We start from the raw sequence: 25,330 nt of genomic DNA, 5'->3' as shown, positions 1-25,330 counted from the left end.
TCACACACTCACACACACTCGTACACTCCCCCCACACACACATACTCATATACTCACACTCACACACACTCACACTTTTGTAAAACACAGCTTTCAGTGCCACCTGTTGAAGATTTCTATGAGGCTGCCGCCTTTACTACACGAATCACAGCTTTGCTAGGCAGTGACACACACTGGGTCTCGTACAGAAATGGCTACCTCACACTCGTAAGTGGGGCGAATCTGATACTGTGCCGTGTTAATGACTTTTAAGTAAATTCCGCCCAGGTAACGGCTTTCCAGCACGCATGTTAACAGTCAACAGCTCTTCCAGACCCAGGAGCCCATCATAACCACATCTGAGGCACTCTAGTACCTAACAAAGAAAGTTACAGCGATGTGCAGCCAGAAGTTGCTCTGGCCTCAATGAAATCACAGTGGGGGCCAGTCCTGTGGCGCAGCAGGTTAATGCCCTGGCCTGAAGCCACCCCATATGGGTGCCGGTTCTAGTCCCGGCTGCTCCACTTCCAATCCAGCTCTCTGCTGTGGCCTGGGATAGCAGTGGAGGATGGCCCAAGTGCTTGGGCCCCTGTACCCATGTGGGAGACCTGGAGGAAGCTCCTGGCCTTGGATCAGCACAACTCTGGCCGTTGCGGCCAACTGGTGAGTGAACCATCGGATGGAAGACCTCTCTCTCTCTCTCTCTCTCTCTCTCTCTCTCTGCCTCTCCTCTCTCTGTGTAACTGTGACTTTCAAATAAATATATAAATCTTAAAAAAAAGAAATCACAGTGGCCCAAAAATTCTTGTCCCAAATTAGTGACACCAGATGTTTACACTTTTCAAGGTGCTGTTGAGTAGCCAGTCTGTGAGCACAGAAATGTTTACATTTAGAAATTGTAGTATGGATGTGTAGCACTGAGCTGCATATACACTAGCTTTTTTAACACCTTAGTGAATCCCTAGGCTCATGTTGGTGTGACTGATATATTACTTTTTCTGAGTGCACAGTGTAGGTAATATTGGCTGTGGTACCAATAATGAAGACAGTAAATATGAAAGAGCCAACAGCAAATCTGATCAGATCCTATTTTTGTACTACTGTAATTTAAGCCTACAATTTTATATGGTGTACCTTTAATTATGTTATTTTCCAGACCACCACAATAACAATTGCATATATTTTCTAAATTACAAATGACTCAACCAGGGGAAATACTTTGAAATGAGTATCAATTGAATAAATTATTCATAAATATTCATACTTCCGGCTTAACTTTTTTATTAGGGAAGAATTCATGCCTTAAAGTTAAAAGATATGTTTTAAAAAGTTATAATCTATACTTTTATATCTAAAGGATATGTGTGGGACAAAAACTTCTCTAGATTAGGACATCACATGCAATGTGTTATTTTCTAGAATTCTAATGGATAAATTTCAAAGTTGTTCATGTTATAAATGTTGTGTTGTTTTCCTGTTACTTCAAATCACTCCTTATTAATTCTTTTCGCTAAAAGATGTTAATGAAGTATTAGGCTCCCCTTCCAATGAATCCATCACTTGGTTGCATTTAGAGAAGGACAGTGCTCATTCTAACTCCAGGAAAACAAGGCACAAGTGGAATTGCGACACGAGAAAAACTGAAACCTCAAAAAAAATAGATTCTGCCTGTGTGAAGTCATTCCGTTTCTTACAGATGATTACTGAGTTTAAACATCAACACCAGTGGTACGGTTTTTATATTACTCAAAAAAGGGTGAGGAATCCAAAAGTAAGAATTAATATTTAGGGGCCAGTGTTGGGGTACAGTGGATTAAGCCAGTGCCTGCAACTCTGGCATCCCATATGAGCGCGAGTTCAAGACCTGTCAGCCACACTTCCAATCCAGCTCCTTGCTAAGAGCTTAGGAAGGCAGTGGAAGATGGTCCAAATGCATGGGTCCCTTCACCCAAATGGGGGACCTGGATGAAGCTCCTAGCTGCAGCTTGGCCCAGCCCCCGTCACTGCAGCCATCTGGAGAGTGAACCAGTGGACAGAAGCTCTCTCTCTGTCTCACCTTCTCTCTGTATATAACTCTGTCTTTCGAATAAATTAATGACTTTTCAAAAATTAATCTTTATTATTTTTCAGTGAAAAGTGACTTCACTGATTTTCATGAAGGATATGAAATCTTAAACTCTTGTTACTCAAATATTGTCCCACTATATGAATAATTATCTAATCAATGAATTTACCTCAAATATAAACATATTAATTTTAAAGGAGTAACTATAACATAGTGTTTGCATTACCTGCATGTTTTAGGCTCTAGTTCTTATTCATCTCTGTTAGGAAACTGGCTTAGTTTTATCTATGGTGCGATCTACACTCTGATTTACATCCTAAGCTCTATCCCGTGCCGCCATTGCTGGAAGCCAGGTGGGCACATGGCCCAACCTCTGTGGTCAAGCTCCACCCCCATCCTAATGGGATTCGCTGCTCCTGCCCTGCCCGCCCTCAGGCAAAGTTTTAAAAGGACCTGCTCCTGAACACGTGCTGTCTTGGCTCTGCTCTCCTGCTCTCCTCTCCCCCTCTCATCTCTCTGCTCTCTCCTCTCCTCGCTAGCTCCTCTCCTCTCTGTTTCTCTCTTATACTCTCTTTCTCTCTCTTATCCTTCTTCGTCCCTCCCCTCCAGTCTGCTGGGTTTACCCCAATAAACTCTTTCCCTTACTCTGGTGTTTGGTGTGCTTTGTGACGGCTAACAATCTCCACATAGGCAGAGTCTTTTCTCTTGAGAGGTTTCAAAGCAGCTCCGTTCTCTCCCCAGACAGTGATGTAATTGCCCAGGTCTCAAGATGAGCCACAGAATAGAATGCATGGTCTCCCGCTGGGCCCCACCCCACGTGGCTTTCACCCACACACAGCTGCATATGAAGAATGAGTCTAGGAAATTTATGCATGGACGCAGGTTCAGGTCCCGGGGTCCCCTCCGTGAGCCCCTCTGCTGCTCCCACTGCATGATGCCATCAAGGGGACGGTGCACTCGACAGCACAGAGAAAAGTCTAAAGATGCAGGACAGGTGCATGCCGGCTGTAAGGGCCTCGCGTTCCTAACAAATCAATCTTGTGAAATTTGAAACAACTACAGTGAACTCAGAAAGTCCTGCCGAGGAGAAAAGAGATTTTAAGAAGTGCTGCTGGGGACACTGTCCTCTTCCATTTCATCGAGGACTATAATTAAAGAACTGACTTTGAAATTACCTCTTGTGTTATATGCTAAGGTTTTAGACACAGACTTCTACTAGAACACAGATAATATACTCTAAAAATACCACTTTCCTTAGCTTAAAAAACTCACCACAATAACTTGGAACTCTCGATTGAAATAGAACAGCTACTATTTAAATGTCTGTCCATTTTCCGCAACTTTTAAAGACTTCCTTTTAGAGGTGTAACTTTGGGTCAGAATCCATTCTTGGCCAGGCTCAAAGCTAAGCTGGTATTCTGCGAATGACCCCACATCCCCCCCACACACCTTTGTTCTCCCAGGAAGGGAGGGTGCCCTCTCTGTCTTCCTATCTGGGGTCCTGTCTTGGCAACTGTCGCGTTGAGCAAACATAATGCAAGCACAACTCCCTGGTTTGCCTTCTCTTGTTGCAAAGACAATGCCTTCTCTTGATGCCATGACAATGAGCCCCAGGGACAGGGAGCCCTGGTCTTCCCTCACCTCAGCTGGGCATCCACACCTACCCCACCATGCCCCAGCTAGGCTCACCCAGGTCAGAAGACCCGCTCAGATATTCCACAGAGTCATAAGCAGACAAGTTATGGTTTAAGCTACTCACGTTGTGGGGGGGGGCATTTGTTACACAGCAAAAATGAACGATTCCCTTACTTCCTGAACTGTGTTATATATGGCTCAATGCAAAAGCTCCAAGGAACGGGAAAGTGAGGATTTCAGGCAGTGTGTAAGTTAGCCACGGGCTTGTGCTTCCTTCTTTGGGTCGGAAGCATTTGACGATGGACAGTCCTAGGCGTGACTACCTCTGCTACAAGAAGGAAGGTGTCTCCGCTCCCAGGTCCCGCAAACCACAACATAACAGGTACCTGATGGTCTTGCCAGGGTCTGCCTCTATGACCCACGTGCAGTGCAGGTTGTTGTCGTAAGGAGCTGGGTAGCCGGGGGACAGGATTCGTCCCGATGTGGCCGCGTGGATCTGACCGCCGCATTCCGCTGCAGAGGACAGAGAGAGAGATGGGGCCGTGGTTTCTATGTGGCTGCTTGCACCGTGTCTGCACATACTGCAGACATGGAGAACAGTCCCATCGCCGCCTCCTGCTATCGTGTCTTCTCTGATTTCTTCCCACCCTCTACTCTAAGGAAAGTTCTTGTCCTGATAATCAAAGTTGAGAGTGTGCAACCATGAAACACGCATGTGTGTGCTGTTAGTGTCCACAGAATAGTGCTTGAAATCTCTGCTTCATGCCTGCACACATGTGCGCACACACACACACGCTTCAGGAATGCCTAAACACTCAGCCTGAAAAGAGCAGTAAAATACCCCTCTTTGTACAAGATTGAGATATGAGCAGGGCGGTGCTAGTGCTCCTTGGATTTCCCCCGTGCAGTGCTGCGAGCGGTCTGACTCACCAAGGCAAGAAGGCAATGGCTTGTCCCACACTCTCCGGTCTCCGCTCAGACAGGTCAAGGTGTTGCTGCCGTGCATGGCGTAACCTGGGTTACAACTGTACAAGACCACGGTGTCAGTAAAGTGGCCTTCATCACGGATCCTGTAGCCATAATTAGGGACGCCAGGGTCCTCACACTTTACGAGATCAAAACCTACAAGAGAGAGGGAGAAACAATCAGCAGAACTCAAGGTCCAGTGCACACTGCATTAAACAGGTTAAGCAGGGGTAGGCGTTAGGTGCAGCACCCAAGAGGCTGCTTGAATGCCTGAGCCCAAGTCCACCTTTGGTTCCGTCCAGCTTCCCACTAACGGAGGCGGTAGTGATGGCTCAGGTACCTGCGTCTGTGCCATCACGTGGGGGAACCAGACTGAGTGCTGGCCCAGACGGGGCTACTGAAGGCGTCTGGAGTATGAACCAGGAGATGGAAGATCTGCCTGCCTTTCTCTGCCTTCCTATTGCAGGTACAACAGAACTCCCAGAAATGAATGACTGCACTGCTGTTGTCAAAGCAGGATCTCAAATGCAAAGCCAGAGCTGAGGGAGCTGATGACAGCGTCTGCAGTGCTGGGAGTGTGCCCTGTTTTCTTGTGAGGCAGCGTGTGTAGGGCAGCTGGGAATCACTCGTAGAATTCTGTATTCCTCTGAACAGCATCACGCACACTTTGACATATTCAAAAGGAGGCCTGAAATCTTGAGGGGCCACATGGCCTGTTCACTTTTCTTTTCCACCTAAATTTGAATTCTTCCTTTTCTTGAAAAAGTTAAATTAGATTAAATGTGTGATTCTGCTGTCAACGTTACATTTTGAGATGTAGTCTATCAAAGAATCTATATCCTTAAATTCACAAAGTAATTCACCCTGTTTATCTCTACATAATCAAGGCTGAGTTTGCCACTTCTTACAGAGGATCAAAGACAGTACATGTTTCATAATTCATATTCAGTTGCCAAGAGAGTTTGTTTTTATAAAGTTTCCTTTTAGAAAACACTGGTCTTTAAGAACTATAAGGTTATCACCTTTACAACAACTCTGATCTATTTGCAAAATCCCAAGAATTTTAATTCTAGATGCCGAGAACAACAGAGCAGAGAATACATCAACTCTGGTGCAAAACAAACGTGGAGGCAGGGGTTAAGGGAGATGGCCCCAGTCACGGCCGGCTCCAGGGAGGCTGCAGGTGTTTGTCCTCTTGGTCTGATCTCTGGTGCCAAAACCACCACCAGAGAGCAGAGCCTGGGCCATGCCACCCCGCAGAATCTGATGGGAGCCCGAGGAAGAAATCCTGCCTCCAAACACGGACCGCAGCCACCCCCTGCAGGCAGCAGCACCCGGAGGGAGCGGCTGCTTCTGGCCACACTGAGAAGGTCACACTGCCATCCCCAGTGTCTCAGGACACGCCACACCCCGAACCCAACTGTCGTGCCAGGGGCCAGTGGAACATACTGGACAGACAAAACCCAGGTGTAAAAACACAAACCCAAAGCATTCAGTGCCTATCTCTCCCGTCAGTCCTAACACGGCAGAACGAGGCTGTTTCTGTCTGGGACCAAGGCACTGGGGACTCCGACCCGGCACACGGCCCCCACCAGGCAGCCACAGCCTCAAGACCCCACGCAACTGCCCCAAACTTCTCCTCTTCCCAGAGGAAACAGAAAGCTGGACTCTGTAATCATGTAAAGATACATGTGGGATGCATAAATGCAGCTGTTTCAAATCCTGGCTTAGATTCTGAACATAAACAGCCTTAAAAGAACTGGAAAGATGTTTCAATGATTTTTAAATATTGCATCTTCCCTCAGACCCAGAGTCAGGGAAGTTGTGTGATTCCACCTGACACTTTCAGTCCGAGCTTTGAAGCCCATGCACCTACTAGGGATGATGAAAGCCAGAAAAAAGGGATGGCCACGGCAACCACTCGATTCGACAATCAATTATTTCACGGTTTTCTGGGCAACACTGTTGTAAAAGGTCTTTGCTGGAGGTGCACGCTTGAGTTGAGAATGACACGGCGTTCGCTGTGGCTCAGGGGGCATCCCAGTGGTTTATGACTGTAAGCTCAAGGGAGGGTACACGCACCTCCACACACAAGACAATATTCAGAGTGGCTCTGTGTGCAGAGAACATGGCCTTTAAGGACTTCAAACGAGTCACTGCAAGTCTAAACTGCATTTTAGAATTGCACCCCTACTTCAAAACTGGCTTGAAGAAGCATCACTTCCAGCCCCAATTTTGCAAAAAGCTTTTTTTTTTTTTTTGGTGAAAGGTAGGAAGACATGTTTTAAAGGATAGATGCATAAAAAAAAGTATGTTAAACTTTATTAGGGTTGGATTTTTTAAGGGAATCATCAGTTTAATTGCTTCTATCACCCCTCTCAAAAATGTGTATATTTTTTAAAGATTTATTTATTTATTTGAAATAGTTACACAGAAAGAGAAGGAGAGGCAGAGAGAGAGAGAGAGAGGCCTTCCATCTACTGGTTCACTCCCAGATGGCCACAATGGCCAGAGCTGCACTGATTTGAAGCCAAGAGCCAAGAGCTTCTTCTGGGTCTCCCACATGGGTGTAGGGGCCCATGGACTTGGGCCATCTTATACTGCTTTCTCAGGCCATAGCAGAGCTGGATCAGAAGTGGAGCAGCTGGGACTTGAACCAGTGCCTATACAGGATGCCGGCACTGGAGGTGGCAGCTTTACCTACTGTTAGGAAACTGGCGCAGTTTTAGCCAGGTGGCCACATGGCCCAGCTCCCTGAGCCAGGCTCCACCCCCATCCTAATGGGCTTCGCTGCTCCTGCTTCCCTGCCCACCCTCGGGAAGGGCCTGTTCCTGAACACGTGCTCTCTTGGCTCCCGGTTCTTCTCTCTTGGCTCTGCTCTCCTCTCTCCTCTGCTCTGCTCTATCTTCTCTCCTTGCTAGCTCCTCTCCTCTCTGTTTCTCTCTTATACTCTTTCTCTCTTTTTCCTTCGCCACCCCTTCACTCCGGTCTGTAGGGTGTTCCCCAATAAACCCTTTCCCTTACTCCAGTGTCTGGTGTGCTTTGCGACGGCTAACATTAATATATAACATTGGTGCCATGACTCGGATAGCCTCGTATTGGTAATCCAGCGTCCCTCAGTGCTCTGGGGTCCTGGATTTCTGCTGGTCACAAAGCACACGTCTGGAACTCTTTCCAAGCCACCGAACACTCCGCGACCTCCATCCACACATTGGCCTTCCAAGTTTTGAGGTAAGACGCGGGACTAAAATTCCTCACGGCGACTGCTATTTGAGTGGTGGTCTACTGTCGGATACTTGCCTGACTACTCTCTTAAAGGTCGTAGCACTGGACTCTAGCCACCACTCCTACTTCTACGTAAGGCCTTTAGCCTCTGCGGACACTGTGTCCAGGCAACAGTGGGTGTGAGTGACAACTCCATCTCTGTTCCCCTCTTTACAGGCGAGGCCCTGGGCTCCAGCGGGTGCTTGGGTGACGACCCCGCCTTCTGCTCCCATATTCTCTCACTAGTCAGATAGCTGGGATGCGAGGATGCTTGCAATCCACAGGTCTGACTCTACAGGTCACAATAGGAACTTTTCTCTAACCACGTTCCGTCTGATGGTCCCTCTTAAATTGGCCCCAGCCCTCAAAAAGCGGCCCCTCCATGGTGGCACGTTTGGCCCTGAGGGATCAGAAGTCAGAGTACCCTGAAAACATTCAAGATCTTTATCATTCAAGTTCTTTATCACTTATGTGAGTGTTTGGGAAAATGGAAGGAGATTCCATACGTTCAAGCCTTTTCCTATCTTCGAACTAAACCTTCCCTGTGTACTTCTTGCTCTCCCGCTCAAGTCCTTCTGGTCTCCAAGACTCACTCTAGGGGTCAGGGGCCTGAACAAAAATCCTTTCTTCTGCCCCTGATCCTGTTCCTGCCACTACCACAGCTTCCTTTGATCCTGCAGATGAACCTCCCCCGTATCGCTCCAATTTCCAGGCACCGGCTCAGCCGCCTCCCGAGGCCTCAGCGGCTGAAGTTCCAGCGCCATTATCCCCCATTCAGCAGCTGCATCCTCACCTCCCCCTCCTGCTGAATTCCAGGGGGCTGGTGTCAAACTCTCTGGCCTATCTCAAGCCTCTTGCTCATCTATTCCTCAGAGCCATTCTCTGCCCACATGTACTTCCTCCCTAGCTCCTACCACCACTCTCACTGTATCTCCCCCTCCCACCTAGGAATTCGGACTTTATCTTAGAACCAGCCCTGGCCCAATGTCTACTATCTCTGTCTTATTGGTTTGGAAATGGTGGTTTCTATGGTCTCCAACTGGTCTTCTGTCCCTCTCTTGTCACAGTCTTACCATAAGAATAGCAAGGGAGTGGTAGCCATGCTTGTGGGCTCCCTGCTTATTGAGAAACAAATTAGGTGTCCCACTCTTCTGAGGGCTCTTGTTTTATCATAAGCAAGGCAAACAGGAAAATCAGGTTTCCTGCATGGACCTGGCCCACTGTAACTAATCTTTCTTTTAATCTCTGAAGTTCACTACCTTTGAAACTACTGCTTTGTAAAATGCTGAACTTATTTTGCAATTTATTTTAACAGGTTTCCGGGTAATCAGTACTCACTGAAACAGCAATGGGTAATTAGCACTTGTTTTAGATGAATGCAATTTTAATTTTAATTAAATTCAGATGGAGATATAATATATCAGCATCGTAAGTCATTTAGGTGTAACTGCTAATTTAAATTGGGTAAAGGCAAATGAGTGTCTAAATGTAAACTGTCCTATGCTCAACATGTTATATTCTATAAAAAACTATTTGGGTTAGTTCATAAACTGTCTATGAAAATAGTTCACTGTTTAAAGTAACTCAGGCTGAAATTTGATGCATTACCTTAATCTTAATTTGGAGATTTTTAAGTTTATTTCAAAATATAAATCCAGGACATTGGCAGATGGAAAACATCACAAGTATACTAATCTATTCCTCTTTGATATAGAATTAGAATCTGATTCTCTGTTAAAGCAATAAGTTAAAGTAATCTATTATGTTCTCTTGATGTCAAATTCTAATTGTTTAAAAACAGCTGAATTTTTATTAAGAGCTATGGGTTATTTAAATATGTGCTTATTTTCAAACATTTAAATAATTACCTTGTAACAGTGATCAAATTTGGTCTATATTATGTCATGATTTTGAGGAATCTTATTTCAACGAGATATTTTGGATTTTGAGCCTTCTTGACATTCTTGACAGGCATTCAAAAAATCAAAGTTTCAATGAATTTGGACTCTAAAATTCCCAGTAAATTTTGGACTTCGGTTTTTCCAGTTCGGGCCCAACTGAAAACATCAACGGACTTAAGTCTCTCATCTTGTAGAGACACCAGCTAATTAGACTATTTGGATTATATTAGAAGCACTGTCAAGATGTGAAGTGGTGCTAAATTTTAAGTTTCTATAATATAAAATGGCACTAATACAAATGTCAGAATTAAAAAGTCTAATGATCTCGTGTTACTAGACACAGTAACACTTATCTTAATGAGAAAACCCCAGAGGCCTAAAGGGTTAAATGCTTTGTAAAATCCTACAGGTGCTTTCAAAAATACTGTGAAGTAATAAGCAAGTGCCTCTTGTTGGTTAATAAGTTTATAATTTTAAACGTGGCAACTTAGTCTTTTGTCATCTACAGTTTTATATATCAGATTTGCTGCTCATAAAACTAAAGTGTTGTTGGTTCTGTGTTTAGCTGTCCTCCTATATGTTCTCATGGACTTTTTCCAGCCACATCTATTGTATTCAGTACTTTGGGATGGCCCTGTAAACAAATGAAGCCAATAATGTATTAAAGGTACCAACTGAGAAAAAGTATAGTTAACTAAGGTTATTAAAAACAAAGTAATTGAAATCAATTGGTAATTTACAAACAGGAGTTAGATTCTCTTATAAAAGCTATTAAAACTGCTATATTGGTCTATTATGTTATGTTAATTGGCTTATAGATAAAAGATTGCCCATAAATTTAAACAGCTAAAATTATTCAAAGTTACATTTTAATTTGTGTGACCTAAATCTCTGTATCATATGTTTTAAACTTGTTGGTAGAAAGAAACTAAAAACATTTTATGTTTGTGCTTAAATTTGCTGGTTAAACAAGCTACATCATGTTAGATATTTAAGAGATGTTTCCAAATATATGTATTAATATTTATGGAAGGTATTGGACCTTCTGGTAAATGTTTTCTTAAGTTATCTAACGGGTAAAACTGCTTTCCAAGTTTTCATGTGCTATTGCTATTGTCAGTAAGCGATCTGGGACTTGTTCCCCCATTTCTCTATTCTAAGCCCGACTTGTTCTTTTATTTCTCTATTCTCTTCAAGGTAGGAAACTAATTCTATTATGGAGGAATCTCCAAGATTCAAAATTTGATTTTAGATCTTATAAAAGAGATGGCTAACACATTTCTGTAATAGCATAGCCAAAATAAGAGCTTAAATTATAATTTCATAGCTGGATTTACTTCATCAGCAAAGTAAACAGTAAATAGAAAAGATCTCCCTTTCAGAAAAGTAAGTTTTAAAATAAGGACATAGCTTTCCTCATGGGCATTGTCTACCTCAGAAAAACTACTCAGAACATGCCTATGACTATAGACTTCCAGTTTAGGCCACAAAGATTAGAGATGGGACTTGAGCACCCCCTTGACTTGCATCCTCTGGTCTGCTTTAACAAAAACCAGGAGGAAAAGAAAGCTAGGCATCAGAAAAGTAGAGATAGGGGGCAGGCCTTTGAAAGGCTGTTCTGTACAGTGATCTGCCCTCAAGAAGACCCAACAGGCCAGTCCACTGCAGTGGCTTTCAATGTGGTAAGCCTGGGCTTCAGCAGAAGTCAGTTTGTGAAGAGCCCTGGCAGCTCTGCCAGCCAAGAGCTGGATCACTGGAAATGGACCTGCCCTGGAGTCGAAGGACGCCCAGGTCAGAGCCACAGATCTTATTGGCTCTAAGCTAAAAAGCCCTTCACTCAGCCCAGCTTCCAAAGTGACCACCACAGCTGAGGGGACAGCCAACCAGGGTCAGCAACCTTGCAGGCAGAACTGTAAATTTCCTGTTAGAGATGCCACCTGCCTTTACCTGGCCAGCTCTCCTCCCAGGCCAGCTGGTAATGGAAGTCAACAGGTGCCTTCCCCAAGGAGGTTCACACCTCCCCTCGGTTGTAGGCTATATGAAGAGATAGAGGAGTCTGAGCCTCATAATGTACAAGGCCTAAAGCCCACCTGATTATTATCAAGCCCCTTCTGTCAGGTTCTATTTGCCTCTCAAACAGAAAACTTATTTGTAGCTTAGACAGCACCTTTCTTAGCTCTTCTAATAATGACTCTGTCCTTTGTTCTAGACCCTGCCCAGCCCACTTGGGCCTCATTCCTTTGTAACCATAGCCTCTACTCTACCACCAATGGCTCTACCCCCAACATATGTGTACTGATGTTCTCTCCCCCACTTAATGTTGTATGATTGTTCACAATTTCTCTACAGAAAAACCCTGCTACCTGTAAAAGTTAAGTGGCTTTTTTCCCAGTCTTGGCTGGGATCAGCTTAAACCACATCCATCAAACTGTCCCCACAAGGGTCCAGAGACCTCCCCCCCCATTTCCTCTCTATGAAATCCTCTCATTACCTGGTTAATGCTACTCTTAGGATCATTGGTTACTATTCTCAACCCTGTCTTTTATACTACAATGTCTAAGTGTATACAGCAGGTTATAATGGAACAAACTAAGGCCTTCAACAACGAGGCAGTCAACCAAAAACAAGGATTTACTCAGCTCCCACCCAGGAGACAGTGGCTTGAGACATCGCCCCAGGCCAGCGAAGAGCACCTCATCACCCCATGTCAGCGGCAAGTAGCTCTAAGACAGGTCATCGTCCCTCTACCCCTCCTGGACTTTTGGGACTAATGTAACCCCATACAAACCCTGCTTTATAAAAACAAAAGGGGCGAATGTTAGGAAACTGGCGCAGTTGTACCCAGGTAGCCACATGGCCCAGCTACCTGAGCCAGGCTCCACCCCCATCCTAATGGGATTCGCTGCTCCTGCTTCCCTGCCCGCCCTCGGGTGAAGTTTTAAAAGGGCCTGTTCCTGCACACGCGCTCTCTCGGCTCCTCTCTTGGTTCTGCTCTCTTGGCCCTTCTCTCCTGCGCTCTCTTTGCTTCTCTCCTCCTCTCGTCTTTCTTCTCCCTCCTCTCTCTCTTACAGTCTCCTTCTCTTTTTCCTTCGCTGCCCCTTCACTCTGGTCTGTAGGGTGTTCCCAATAAACCCTTTCCCTTACTCCAGTGTCTGGTGTGTTTTGCAACGGCTAACATTAATATATAACACCTACTATGCCAAAGCACCTGCCAAAAGTATGTAAATTTTTAATCATGCCTTACTGTGCACATATGTGGTGCAATGTTCTCTGTAGAAAAGTAGTCATCTAGGGGCCGGCTCCATGGTACAGCAGGTTAATCCTCCGCCTGTGGCAGCAGCATCCTGTATGGGTGCTGGTTCTAGTCCTGGCTACGCCACTTCTGATTTAGCTCTCTTGCTATGGCCTGGGATAGCAGTAGAAGATGGCCCAAGATCTTGGACCCCTGCACCCATGAGGGAGACCAGGAAAAATCACCTGGCTCCTGGCTTTGGATCAGCACCACTCCAGCCATTGCAGCCATCTGGGGAGTGAGCCAGTGGAAGGAAGACCTCTCTCTGTCTCTCCCTCTCACTGTCTGTGACTCTACCTCTCAAATAAATAAATAAAATCTTCAAAAAAAAAAAAGAGAGAGAAAAGAAGTCATCCAATAACCACACCTGTCCCCTTTTCTTCTGATGGCTTCTACTGCTGTTCCTGAAGGTCCCTAAAGAACTTGATGGTACCAAGGCACACACTGCATTTTTCACACAGCCCTGCAGTTGGTTCCTAAGCATCTCACATCTATAGGCATAGTGCCATAACTTTACATGAAATATATTCCTTTTTACAGTCAGAAGCTAAGACATATTTGACCATTCTAGAATTCAGTTTCCTAAAACGCACTTGATTGAAGAGAATTTGTTCTCCTACGGCTTCTCAGCTGGGGCTGGTGTTACAGTGGGCAGGTTAAGCCACCACATCCCAAATGGGAGTGCTGGTTCCACTCCCAGCTGCTCCTCCTCTGGTCCAGTTCCCTGCTATTGCACCTAGGAAGGCGGCAGAAGATGCCCCAAGTACTTGAGCCCCTGACACCCACGTGGGAGACCTGATAGTATTTCAGGTTCTTGGCTCATGCTGGGCCCAGATCTGGATCTTTTGGCCATTTGAGGAATGAAGCAGCAGATGAAAGCTGTGTGTGTGTGCGTGTTCTCCATTGCTCTTTCAAATAAATGAGCAAATCTTTAAAAAGCAAGCTTCTCCTGTGATGTAATAATGCACACATTGTTACAGGTGTCGTCATGCAGATGTCTCTGCTTAGGGAGGCACTGCACGTCACACCGACAGGTGCCTGGAAAGGAATGAAGAGTCTCTAGGAACCCAAACCTTGTACCAGGTGCCAGACCTGTGACCACAGGGAACCTGGCGCAGCCTCTGCAGGCTACATGGCCACTCCAGTGCCCCAGGTGGACATGACTCTGTTCTTCAGCCAATGACACTCCACCTTGGCCCTAGACCCCACAGCCCAGGTAGCTGTGTCTCCCCACAAACTGCAGGAGATGCATTCCCACTGGGCATCCCGTGCTATGTGTTTACACAGCAACATGGAACCAGTCTCCCAGAGACGTCAACACCGCCTCTCAATCTCAATGAAGCACACTGAATCCATGCAGAAAGCAGAGTTCTGAAGAGGCATTACGCAATTCCATGATATACCGGCCGTAGCGGCCATTTGGGGGGTGAACCAACGGAAGGAAGGCCTTTCTCTCTGTCTCTCTCTCTCTCTCTCACTGTCTAACTAAGCCTGTCAAAAAAACAGTTTCTATGATATTGATTCTCGAGTGTGTCAGGAGACATTTTGCTGTTTTTCGAAGCTCTTAGGTTTTTAAAGATACTATTTTAAATCTAAAAGATATTCCTTCAAAAGAGGAGGCAGTTCCATGCTAACATGAAATCAAAAGATGCTGGAATGATCAGCTGAGCGTGCTAAAGAGGATCCAGCTTCTCCAACTTGAGGCCTCCAGCCTGAGGAAGTCAGGGCACAGAGGCTACCCCGGGGTTGGCTTCACGCTGCGGATACTTAAGAAAAAGTAAAGCAAGTTATCTGTGTCAAAGCATTACGGATTATGGCGGATAACAACTGACACTTGAACATTTAGCGGTTCCATTTCTTTCCGTCACCATTGGTTCCGTAAGGTCAGGAACACATCGAAGAAGCTATGAACAAAATGTTCCAATCACAGCAAGCTCAAAACGCCAGGCTGATGAAAATTACCACTCCACATCTTTTGCAGTAATTAGTCTTAATATCCTTAAGACTTCAACCTCTTCTCTGTTTTAAGTCAAACAAGAGCTCAGAGTTATAGAAGATTTCCTCTCAACTTTCAAGTTCTCATCCAGCAGACAAGCACTCTGCCTCAGGAGGGCACGCTCTGGGTGGGGTGGGCCACATGTCCGAGCAGAGCACGCATGCCCAGCAAAGCAAGATTCCCGCCTCCCCTAAGGAGCTGTGCAGGGGCGCTGCTGCCGCTCCCCAGGACGCCTTTCTTGTGAACCCCTGGGAAAACGTCAGACAGTGACAGGAACAGGAAGCTGCCACCTCAGCGCGTTCCCTGAGGCACCCCGATGGCGACGGTTCTGTGTGGCTGTTACTACATTGTACGTTCTCCTTAGTAATCTCAGAAAGGTGGTCAGGTACAGGAATCGTCCTCACGAATGCATTCAGGAAAAGGAAGGCCACGTTAATGGACAGTCCTCTGGGAAGACGAGGCGCTCCCATGCATTTCTGTGGCTCCCTGGAGAGGTGACGTCCAGTGGCAGTGAGTACCCGAGAAGCTCCGCGGGGCCAGGCTTCCGAACGCCTCTCTCATTCCTCGAGATTCTGGGTGAAGTGTCTGTGCATGGCCTTTCAAAGTATTAAATTATTTGCTGTTTTTGAGCCATGGCTGCTTTTGGTTTCAAATCAATGTCATTTTGTCAGCTACTGTTTTTCATGTCTTCTGTGAATTAAGCTTTATAATTGATGGTATTATTTTATGACAATGTGGGCAGCCCCCATGGAAAGATACTTCAAATTTTCCAGACACAGCCACAGTGAACAGGGTGTAGATGATATTTACACAGAAATAGGAACTTCTCCAGTGTGAAATGCCAAAAAGCCTGTACAAGTTTGGAAGAACATCAGTTACCCAAAATAACAAAATAATAAAGATGATTTTTGGAACCATTTTGTTTGCTGAATCAAATCAGTTACCAATAAACTGTAAAGTAAACTAACCACAATTAAGAATCCCAGAAGTCATCTGGAAATGCTGTAAATAAATCTACCATACGGAAGCAAACCGTCAGCATTTGGTGGACCCTGCTCTTGTGCAGAAGGACCAGCAAGTCACACAGTCCCCACGTGTCCTATCGCAGCGCGGGCAGCGAGGAGGACGGACCAACGCAACCCTCTCTCTGGCCAGCGGGTGTCCTCAAACACATCACATGGCGACTGCTGTTCCGGCTTTCACACTGTGGTCGTAACTTACAAGCAGTGTTTGACTCAGCTTCCAAACCACTTATCACCAATTCTGAGCTAAGAAATGTGTCGGGCACTGTGAGTTGAGTTGAACACAGCAAGGCTTCTGTCTTCTACTGTGGTTAATTACACAGGTCAGATAAATAATTTAAAATGACCAATGCTGCAGCACAATTTTGGGCCAGCGTTGAGAAAGGCAAGGACAAAGCTTTGTAGAAGAAATGAAGCTGAGCTGGTCTACAAGGGTAGGAGATGGAATCAGAAAACCAGAGAGTGAACACTCAAGATGCAGGGGTCTTCACAGAGGCCCGGGAGTGGGCAGGAACCCTTGTGCCCTGCGTGGGGCAAACCTTTGTTTCTGTGGACTCTCCATTTTAAAGATGTGGGGTTTGGGGTCAGGAGGGAAGACAAGAAAGGACTTTCCTATGGGAAAGACTGGCAAGGAGTCTGTGCAGCACAAGGAGACACCTGCTTAGCATGCAATGGGGACGAACAGGGAAGGGAGGCGGACACGTGCAGTATGTATTTCAGAGAGAGGATCGCAGGTGTGCAGTGAGGCTGGGACTGGGAAGGAAGGAACTCGTGGGAGACCTGCACGGACGTTCATTCAGCAACAGCGGGGAGGCAGCAGCAGTGGGGCACAGGTGCTGAGTGGGTAAGACTGGTGAGCAGGCAAACTCGCCATCACCCATGGAGCTACGGCGTGCAGGCTGGTGGTCTGTGATAGGCTGTGGTGAGCATCCAAGCAGAGCACACAGAACGTGAACGGACCCTGCACCACATCCTCACAGACACACACCGAGTTCTCGGCCGTCTCAGACTCCGCTTTCTCTCGGCTGCATGTGCGTCCTCCCATTGGTCCGTTGTCCCCAATTCTTTGTAGATCGGTCGATGGTAAGAGGGAGCACAGAATGTGTGTGTGTGGGGGGGAGGGGGTGTAGAGACACAGAAACGAGTTTCTACAAGGTTTTCCACGCAGGACTCTGCCTGTCACAGACAGCCAGGCCCCAGGGATGCAGCTGGTGACAGCTTTTGCTGGCGTTACTAGTGAATACTCTCCTGATACACATCTTGTATACATCATAATCGAACGTAGAAACACTGATGGGGAAAACTGCTACTCCAACCACTAAGTCGGTACTTATTATTATTTTCCTAAATGCATTTTTAATTATTATTTCTGTCTGATGATTTCCTGATGTGAAACCCACACAGGAGCTCCGTCTACTATTTCATTTTTATGGCTGAAATACATTTGAGAGGATGACTTCTTAATATACTTTGAGCCAGTGGATATAAAATGAAAGAGAGCGAGAGCGAGCGAGAGAGAGCCAGAGAGTACACCTCTCCTGATCTGGTTGAGGACACCCACCAGGAGGGCCGCACCCCTGAAGTCAGCATAATCAGTGCAGACATCGTTGAGCCACGCGTGTTCATAGAGGGCCTTCTCTGCTCCCGGCCATGTGCTGGGTGCCCAACACATGAAACTACTCAGCCTCGCCCTTGCCCAGCGGGGCTCACAGTCTGGCTCATGTGCAGGCAGCACGTCACGGCTTACACGCTTCGTGGCTGAAGGACGAGCGCTGTGAATTCAACACACGTGTCATATGGTCCTGGATCCTCTCTCGGGCTGCAGATACAGCCTCGGCCCTCGGGGAGGTGGAAAGCCCGGTGGAGCAGCGCAGGAGAGCAAGTTTCCAGGTGGCGCCGCGGCTGAGTGAGAGCAGAGAGAGCACAGGGCAGCCCATGTACAGGCAGCCTCGCACCGAGATGGACGGCTGCTTCTAGATGAGCCACCTGTCCTCCCCGAGAACACTGGTCATGCCCCAGGCGGCGCTGCTTCCAGGTTTGCAAGGAGGAGACGCAAACTCACGTGCACACACGTGCACGGTGCACAGCGGCACCCACAGTGCAACAGAAGGAGCCCAGCCACCCGCGTCAGGGAGCACCGGATGTGACGAGCCGCAGAACGTGCTGCCAAACAAGCTGGTGGGCCTTGTCTGGCTTCATCCCGATAATTTAAGAAGTAACTTCCTCTTATTTAAAAAAAATCTAAGAGTAATATGCCTCAAAAATGAACCTCAACATGCTGTGACTTTAAACCCTGAAACTCAAAAGCTACTTACAAAATGCCTTGACCCTTCGAAGCATTCAAATGCCTCGTGCTGGTCTTTAGAATCTGGCCACAGGAATAAACAATATTGTACAATCTTCATGGCCAAATATGAACGAAATCCGTACAAAGCACACATTTTGATAAAACTTGATGTCAGCAGTATATAAAGATCAAAGACAAACTGAATATCAGGTTTGATAGCTTTTGAAATTAATCGTCAATAGAAAGAGAGCCAATACACAGACAAGGCAGCAAATGAAATATAGTTCAGATATAAAAAGACACCGATTGGCTGATTGGCTTAAGGAACAAAACCCATCTATTTGCTGCTTACAAGAAACACATCTGTCCAACAAAGATCCATACAGACTGAAAGTGAAAGGCTGGAAAAAGATATACCATGCCAACAGAAATGAAAAAAGAGCAGGCGTAGCCATCTTAATATCGGACAACATAAACTTTACCACAAAAACTGTTAAGGTGAGTAACTTAATATGTTATCCCTCTTAGTATTTTTTTTTGTTTGTTCTACTTAATACTTTTGGTTGAATACTGTAATCAATACACAATTCTTCTTAAGTGCTGAAACTTAACTGAAAAATGATCGCTGTTAAATATAAGAGTGGGAATAAGAGAGGGAAGAGATGTGCAATTCGGGACATGCTCAAGCTGACTTACCTCAAACGGTAGAGTTAGAAAAATACCAGGGGATTCCAAGTCAATCCCATCAAGGTGGCATGTACCAATGCCATCTCACTAGTCCCAGTGATCAATTTCTGTTCACAATTGATCATAATGATAGGACTAAGAACCAAAGGGATCACATAAACAAGAATAGTGTCTGTAAATACTAGCTGATAGAATAAAAAAGGGAGAGAATGATCCAACATGGGAAGCGAGATACACAGCAGACTCATAGAATGGCAGATGTCCTAAACAGCACTCTGGCCTCAGAATCAGCCCTCAAGGCATGCAGATCTGGCTGAAAAGCCCATGAGAGTATTTCAGGCATGGAAAGCCAAGACACTTTTAGGGAAAAAAAAAAAAAAAAAAAAAAAAAAAACCTAAATGAAAGATCTCCGCAAGTGAGATCCCAGTGGAAAGAACGGATCATCAAAGGAGGTACCTTTCTCTGAAGGGAGGAGAGAACTTCCACGTTGACCATGGCCTTGTCTAAATATGATCAGAGTTGGTGAACTCAAAAGGCTTCCATAGCCTTGGCGACTCATGAGAAGAGCCTAGGGTGATTACTGATGCCATAAACAAGAGTGTCAATTTGTTAAGTCAACAACAGGAGTCACTGTGCACTTACTCCTCATGTAGGATCTCTGTCCTTAGTGTGCTGTACATTGAGATTTAATGTTATAACTAGTACTCAAACAGTATTTTTCACTTTATGTTTCTGTGTGGGAGCAAACTGTTGAAATCTTTACTTAATGTATGCTAAACTGATCTGTATATAAAGAGAATCGAAAATGAATCTTGATGTGAATGGAAGGGGAGAGGGAGTGGGAAAGGGGAGGGTTGCGGGTGGGAGGGACGTTATGGGGGGGGGAAGCCATTGTAATCCATAAGCTGTACTTTGGAAATTTATATTCATTAAATAAAAGTTAAAAATAAATAAAAAAATTATATAAACTAAAAAAAATAACTGAACTGCATTTAAATTGTCATAATTTCAAATTTTGTAACACTAATAAACACTTTCAATGATTTTTTTAAAGAAATAGTATTTCAGTGAAATTGAATTTGTAGTATTTTTAAGTTTTGGCCATGTAACTTGAAGTTACATGAAGTGTAAAAGGAGAAAATGGAGGAGGGAATTTAGGAAAACATAAATGATTTATTTTTAAAACAACCATTTATCAGTATTGTAGGCTTTTCAGTATATAACTACAATTTCCACTGTGGAAAATTCACAATACTTATGTTTGGTTTAGATGGAAATATCCGAATTGACAACTCAGTTTTCCAAAGTATTTTACTGTAATAGAGAAACACAAGCTGTGGCTAATTTGCTTATTTTTCCCCGTAGACACTGGTGCCTACTATTGGGTTAGGAACCAGATGAACAGACCGAGGCCCAGACTTCAGATGTGTATTTGCAGGAACACGACAGTGAACGAGAAAGGCGTGACACGCGTGACTCAGCAAGGTCACGGTACTCGCATGGACATGTACAGATCTGAAAGCACTGTGCATCAAACTAAACGGATCGTTTACTTCCATCCCCCAAACTCCGTGAAGTCCCAGCGTATGTCCTGCCAGGTGCAGCTTCAGGCAGCTGTGTCCGGGCTGTCGCTTTCCATCTGCAAAATTATCTTACCAAACGGTTGAAACTGTAGGACACTGAGCAACTCTGACTGCAGGCTCTCTCCCGGCTGACGTCCACGGGGCCTGCCCAGGGACCTGTGGCCCTCTCTGAGGAGCCCGCGGGCCAAGCAGCCTCGCAAGCACAGAGGCTCCCGACGTAGCCCAGCCTCCCCGCAGCCCTGCGGCCGTTCCTGCTGAGCGCCGAGACACACACCGCTGCCCGGCAACCTGTCTGATCTGCACAGGAAAAGTCTTTGACTTTGCCACGTATGTAATAAGTGCAAGCGATATCCATTTCTAAAGTCCTACTGCAGATTTCCGTCTTTGCCACTCACTCATGACTGCTAAGTTTTTAAGTCCCCAGAGAAGTTTTCAGAGTCGGATGAAGAAACACAAACACGCCCACGTCGGATTTACCCACAAAGTCTGCACACATCTCCTCCTCCTCACACGAGGCTTCCCGAGATTGCTCCCAAAGGAGCCAGTCGCAAGAGCCTAGAGCTTCCTGCTTTGTCTTCTCTTGCATTTTTGTGTCCATTCCTTCCCAAGAAAGTCAAAACAAAAACAGCAGAAGACCAAGAGAAAGGCAAAGGCCAGTGGACAGTGTCTAGAGACCCCAAGTGGAAGGCAGTGATGGGCGGCAGGACTCAGGAACGTGCGAGCCACACTGGCACCTGTGGGTGCCCTGAGCAGCTCCGGGGCCCCAGGAAGGGTGTGAGGAGAGATGAGACGCCTGGGACCCTGGCCCCCAGTGCGGGGCAGCGTCCCCACAGCCCCTCCTGGGCCTCGTCCCACTTCAGAGTCCCCAAGGCTCCCTGGTGAACCGCACTACGCAGTTCCACCTTCCCTCCCATGGGGAGATCTTTACAAGAAAAGGAACGGATTTATGGAAGCACTCTGGGCCCCTCACAACGAGGCTGTCTAAGGATAAGAAATTATCAACAATACCTGAATTTATTGCTGCAGCTATGATTCATACGTTGCTACTTGTATTATTCTACAACTAATAAATACAAAGGAATTGCTTCACCGTGGGCGGGAACACACCACCGCAGGCAGTGCAGCAAGGCCATCGATCCCCAAGAAGTGACAGCCACGACTAGACCATGCTGGCACACCGTGGCGGCAGGAAGTAGCAATGCTGGGGCTCCCTCTCCATCACTCATTCCCTCCAAGATGCCCACTGAGTGACTGCCATCCATCAGGCTAACTGCAGGGCCAAAGTGCCGGCCATCCTCACTCCGTTTGCTCTGGGACATTAATGGCTCAGGCCACCCAGCGCCAGAACCACAGTGCGATCGATCTCGCCCCACAGTGCCAACAGTCAAGGCAGCCTGTGTCTGCCCACGGGACACACAAAGCTTCGTCTACACTCTGCCCACGGGACACACAAAGCTTCGTCTACACTGGATGTTGTGCAGTGCTCAACTGCAAAGCCCAGATGCAAAGCAAAACAAAACAGGCACCCAGGAAAGTTCCATGGACAAGACGAAGTTCAATCTGCTCCTACAAGTGGGGCATCTCTTCGATACATCTCAAGGACACCCCAAAGCCCAACACCTTGAAATAACAGTGGTCCTGAAAGCGGGCACTGCCCTCGGTGTGGCTCTCAGACGCACACCCTCCACTGCTTCCTGCGCTTCCCCTGTTCCGTCCAAGCCTTCCTCCCTCATGGGCACAGGCCAGCCCTGCCTATTGACAGACCCCCGGCAGGGTCGCCATGGGTCCCAGGTGATCTCATCACCACTCAGGCCTCCCTGCGCCAGACTCACTGATTCTCTCATCACTGCCCAAGCCGTGCCCTCCTGTTGGCTCAAGCTCCAGGCCCTGGTGTCTTCCGGCCCTGTCACAGCTGTTCCTCCTCCGAATCCTCACAGGCCCTCCCCTCGTGTGCAGCGCCCACTGCTGTGCGTGTGTTCATCCTTTTGTGTCTTCCTGTGTGTGTGGCTCATTGCTGCACACTTAGGATAAGCTGAGGGGACACAGGGACAGCACCACGGATATGTCTGCTCAGGGCCTTGCCTCAGTAAGGCCGCGGTTACGACAGAAACGGTGAGACAGAGCCACGTGACCACATTAATTGGTGCTTATTTTAATCCTAGGCAATGTGTTTCTAAGTGCCTGTGATTCCAATAAAGTAGTAAGCTTCTAATGATTTCAGTTATTAAAACAGAAAATTCACTGCTTGTCTAAAAATATCAGCGGGCTGGCTTTCAAAATCAAGAAAACAAATGCCTGCCTGTCAAACCGCGGTACTTGCTGATTTTACACCATCTCGGAGGATTTAAACAGACTCAGGAAGAAACAGGCAGTTAACGAACGTTCAGAGTGGGTTCAACAAGATTAACAAAGCTAGAATGGAAGCTACACAGTTTCACATTTCTGCATATTCTGATTTTCCAAAGGGGAGATATCAGTTCTCATCACCGACGGATCAATGTGGTGACACAGTTACACAGTGAAAGGGACATTTCCACGGATTATTTTACATTATGTGAAACTCAATACAGAAATCTTCAGGATTAGGCATACAAAAATAATGTCAGAGTGCATTTAGTTGGTGGATGACAAGTGAACTGATAATGGATTTCAAGTTTTTGCCAGCCAGCAATCTGATTTCCACGAGAAGTTGAACATTCTCCCTCATGTTTTGATAAATAATTTGTTTAGCTACATCTCTTTTGAGAACCACTCTGTTCTTTTAAGCCAGCAATAGGTATTTTACATCAGAAAACAAGAATTAAATGACTAACCATTCAAATTAAATAATATGAACCATCAGTTTGCAAGAGGACAGAGAAGTAATTTCCTCTCCCCAAGAGGACCATTCCACGCAGGCCTTTCTGCATCGTGAAGTGCATTACTATATCTAGAAATTTCCAGAATGATAGCCATTCCCTGTGCCTAGAGCTCACCTGTGGGATTTCACTATCTTGGATCCTTAACTGTGTGTAGGACACAAAGAACACAGTGGATTCCCTTACATCAAAGCTTTAGGGAATCTCTCCGTCCCCAACACACACACACACACACACACACACACACACAGACCTCAAGATGGTTACCTTACAGAGAGGCCACACTTCAGAGAGACCCCTGCAGGAACTGAGGTCAGGTTATCTATCTGGGTCAGACCATGAAAACCACGATCACTTAATACAGAAACTTCCAACTCTACCAGGGAGGAGTTTTCCTGTGCAATCTGCTTACAAAAGAAATTGATTATTTTTGATATATGAGGCAGATTTCTGATCAGATTAAAGATAAATCCCAGTTTAGGAAATGTTATACTTTCTAAATAAAACTCTGACAGTGAGTGTTAATCCTTGGAATTCACTCTTGAATGGTGTCAATTATCTCTCTTCAGAGTCTTTGCAAATTTCAAAAACAACATTCTCAGCTAAATTAAGATTTATTTCATACCCTTCAGTCTGATAGGTTAGCAACAAATTTAATAGATGGTATTATTTCCCATCAATGTTTTATAAAAAAGCTTACTTAGAAAAAGAAAAGGCATTTGATGATGGTGTCAAAATCCAAATAGTCTTCAAACATCCTATGTCAAAGTTGTGTACTGCAGAAAGCCCATAATTTTGAATCTGAATATATTTTGTAAATTTTAATGGCATCATTAATGATATCATAGCAGGGGACAAGCATTTGGTGGAGTGGTAAAGATACTACATTGTACACCTCCATCCTATGTTAGTGCCTGGATTATGTTGTACACCTCCATCCTATGTTAGTGCCTGGATTACATTGTACACCTCCATCCTATGTTAGAGTGCCTGGATTACACTGTACACCTCCATCCTATGTTAGAGAGCCTGGATTACGTTGTACACCTCCATCCTATGTTAGAGAGCCTGGGTGACGCTGTACACCTCCATCCTATGTTAGAGAGCCTGGGTGACGCTGTACACCTCCATCCTATGTTAGAGTGCCTGGATTACGTTGTACACCTCCATCCTATGTTAGTGCCTGGATTATGTTGTACACCTCCATCCTATGTTAGAGAGCCTGGATTACATTGTACACCACCATCCTATGTTAGAGAGCCTGGATTACGTTGTACACCTCCATCCTATGTTAGAGAGCCTGGATTACGCTGTACACCTCCATCCTATGTTAGAGAGCCTGGATTACGCTGTACACCTCCATCCTATGTTAGAGAGCCTGGATTACGTTGTACACCTCCATCCTATGTTAGTGCCTGGATTACGTTGTACACCTCCATCCTATGTTAGTGCCTGGATTACGTTGTACACCTCCATCCTATGTTAGAGAGCCTGGATTACGCTGTACACCTCCATCCTATGTTAGAGAGCCTGGATTACGTTGTACACCTCCATCCTATGTTAGAGAGCCTGGATTACGTTGTACACCTCCATCCTATGTTAGAGAGCCTGGATTACGTTGTACACCTCCATCCTATGTTAGTGCCTGGATTACGTTGTACACCTCCATCCTATATTAGAGAGCCTGGATTACGCTGTACACCTCCATCCTATGTTAGTGCCTGGATTACACTGTACACCTCCATCCTATGTTAGAGTGCCTGGGTGACGTTGTACACCTCCATCCTATGTTAG

General features: G+C 45.9%; 1 protein-coding gene across 2 annotated transcripts in view; it reads right to left on the bottom strand.

Moving 5' to 3' along the window:
• CSMD1 (CUB and Sushi multiple domains 1) overlaps positions 1-25,330 on the bottom strand; it is a 2,062,046-nt gene that overhangs the window by 308,106 nt on the left and 1,728,610 nt on the right. For both annotated transcript variants that reach the window (XM_070047233.2, XM_070047234.2), the window contains exons 24-25: positions 4,610-4,801; positions 4,066-4,192 (exon numbers count right to left, since the gene is read on the bottom strand). In XM_070047233.2, the coding sequence (XP_069903334.2) occupies positions 4,066-4,192; positions 4,610-4,801 (319 nt within the window). The remainder of the gene's footprint in view (positions 1-4,065; positions 4,193-4,609; positions 4,802-25,330) is intronic.

Source organism: Oryctolagus cuniculus, chromosome 8 (assembly GCF_051225735.1).
Source record: "Oryctolagus cuniculus isolate XC-2025 breed Fujian yellow rabbit chromosome 8, ASM5122573v1, whole genome shotgun sequence".
Lineage (NCBI taxonomy): Eukaryota > Metazoa > Chordata > Mammalia > Lagomorpha > Leporidae > Oryctolagus > Oryctolagus cuniculus.
The sequence above is the reverse complement of the archived record's forward strand: the minus strand, read 5'-3'. Positions and strand labels throughout refer to the sequence as shown.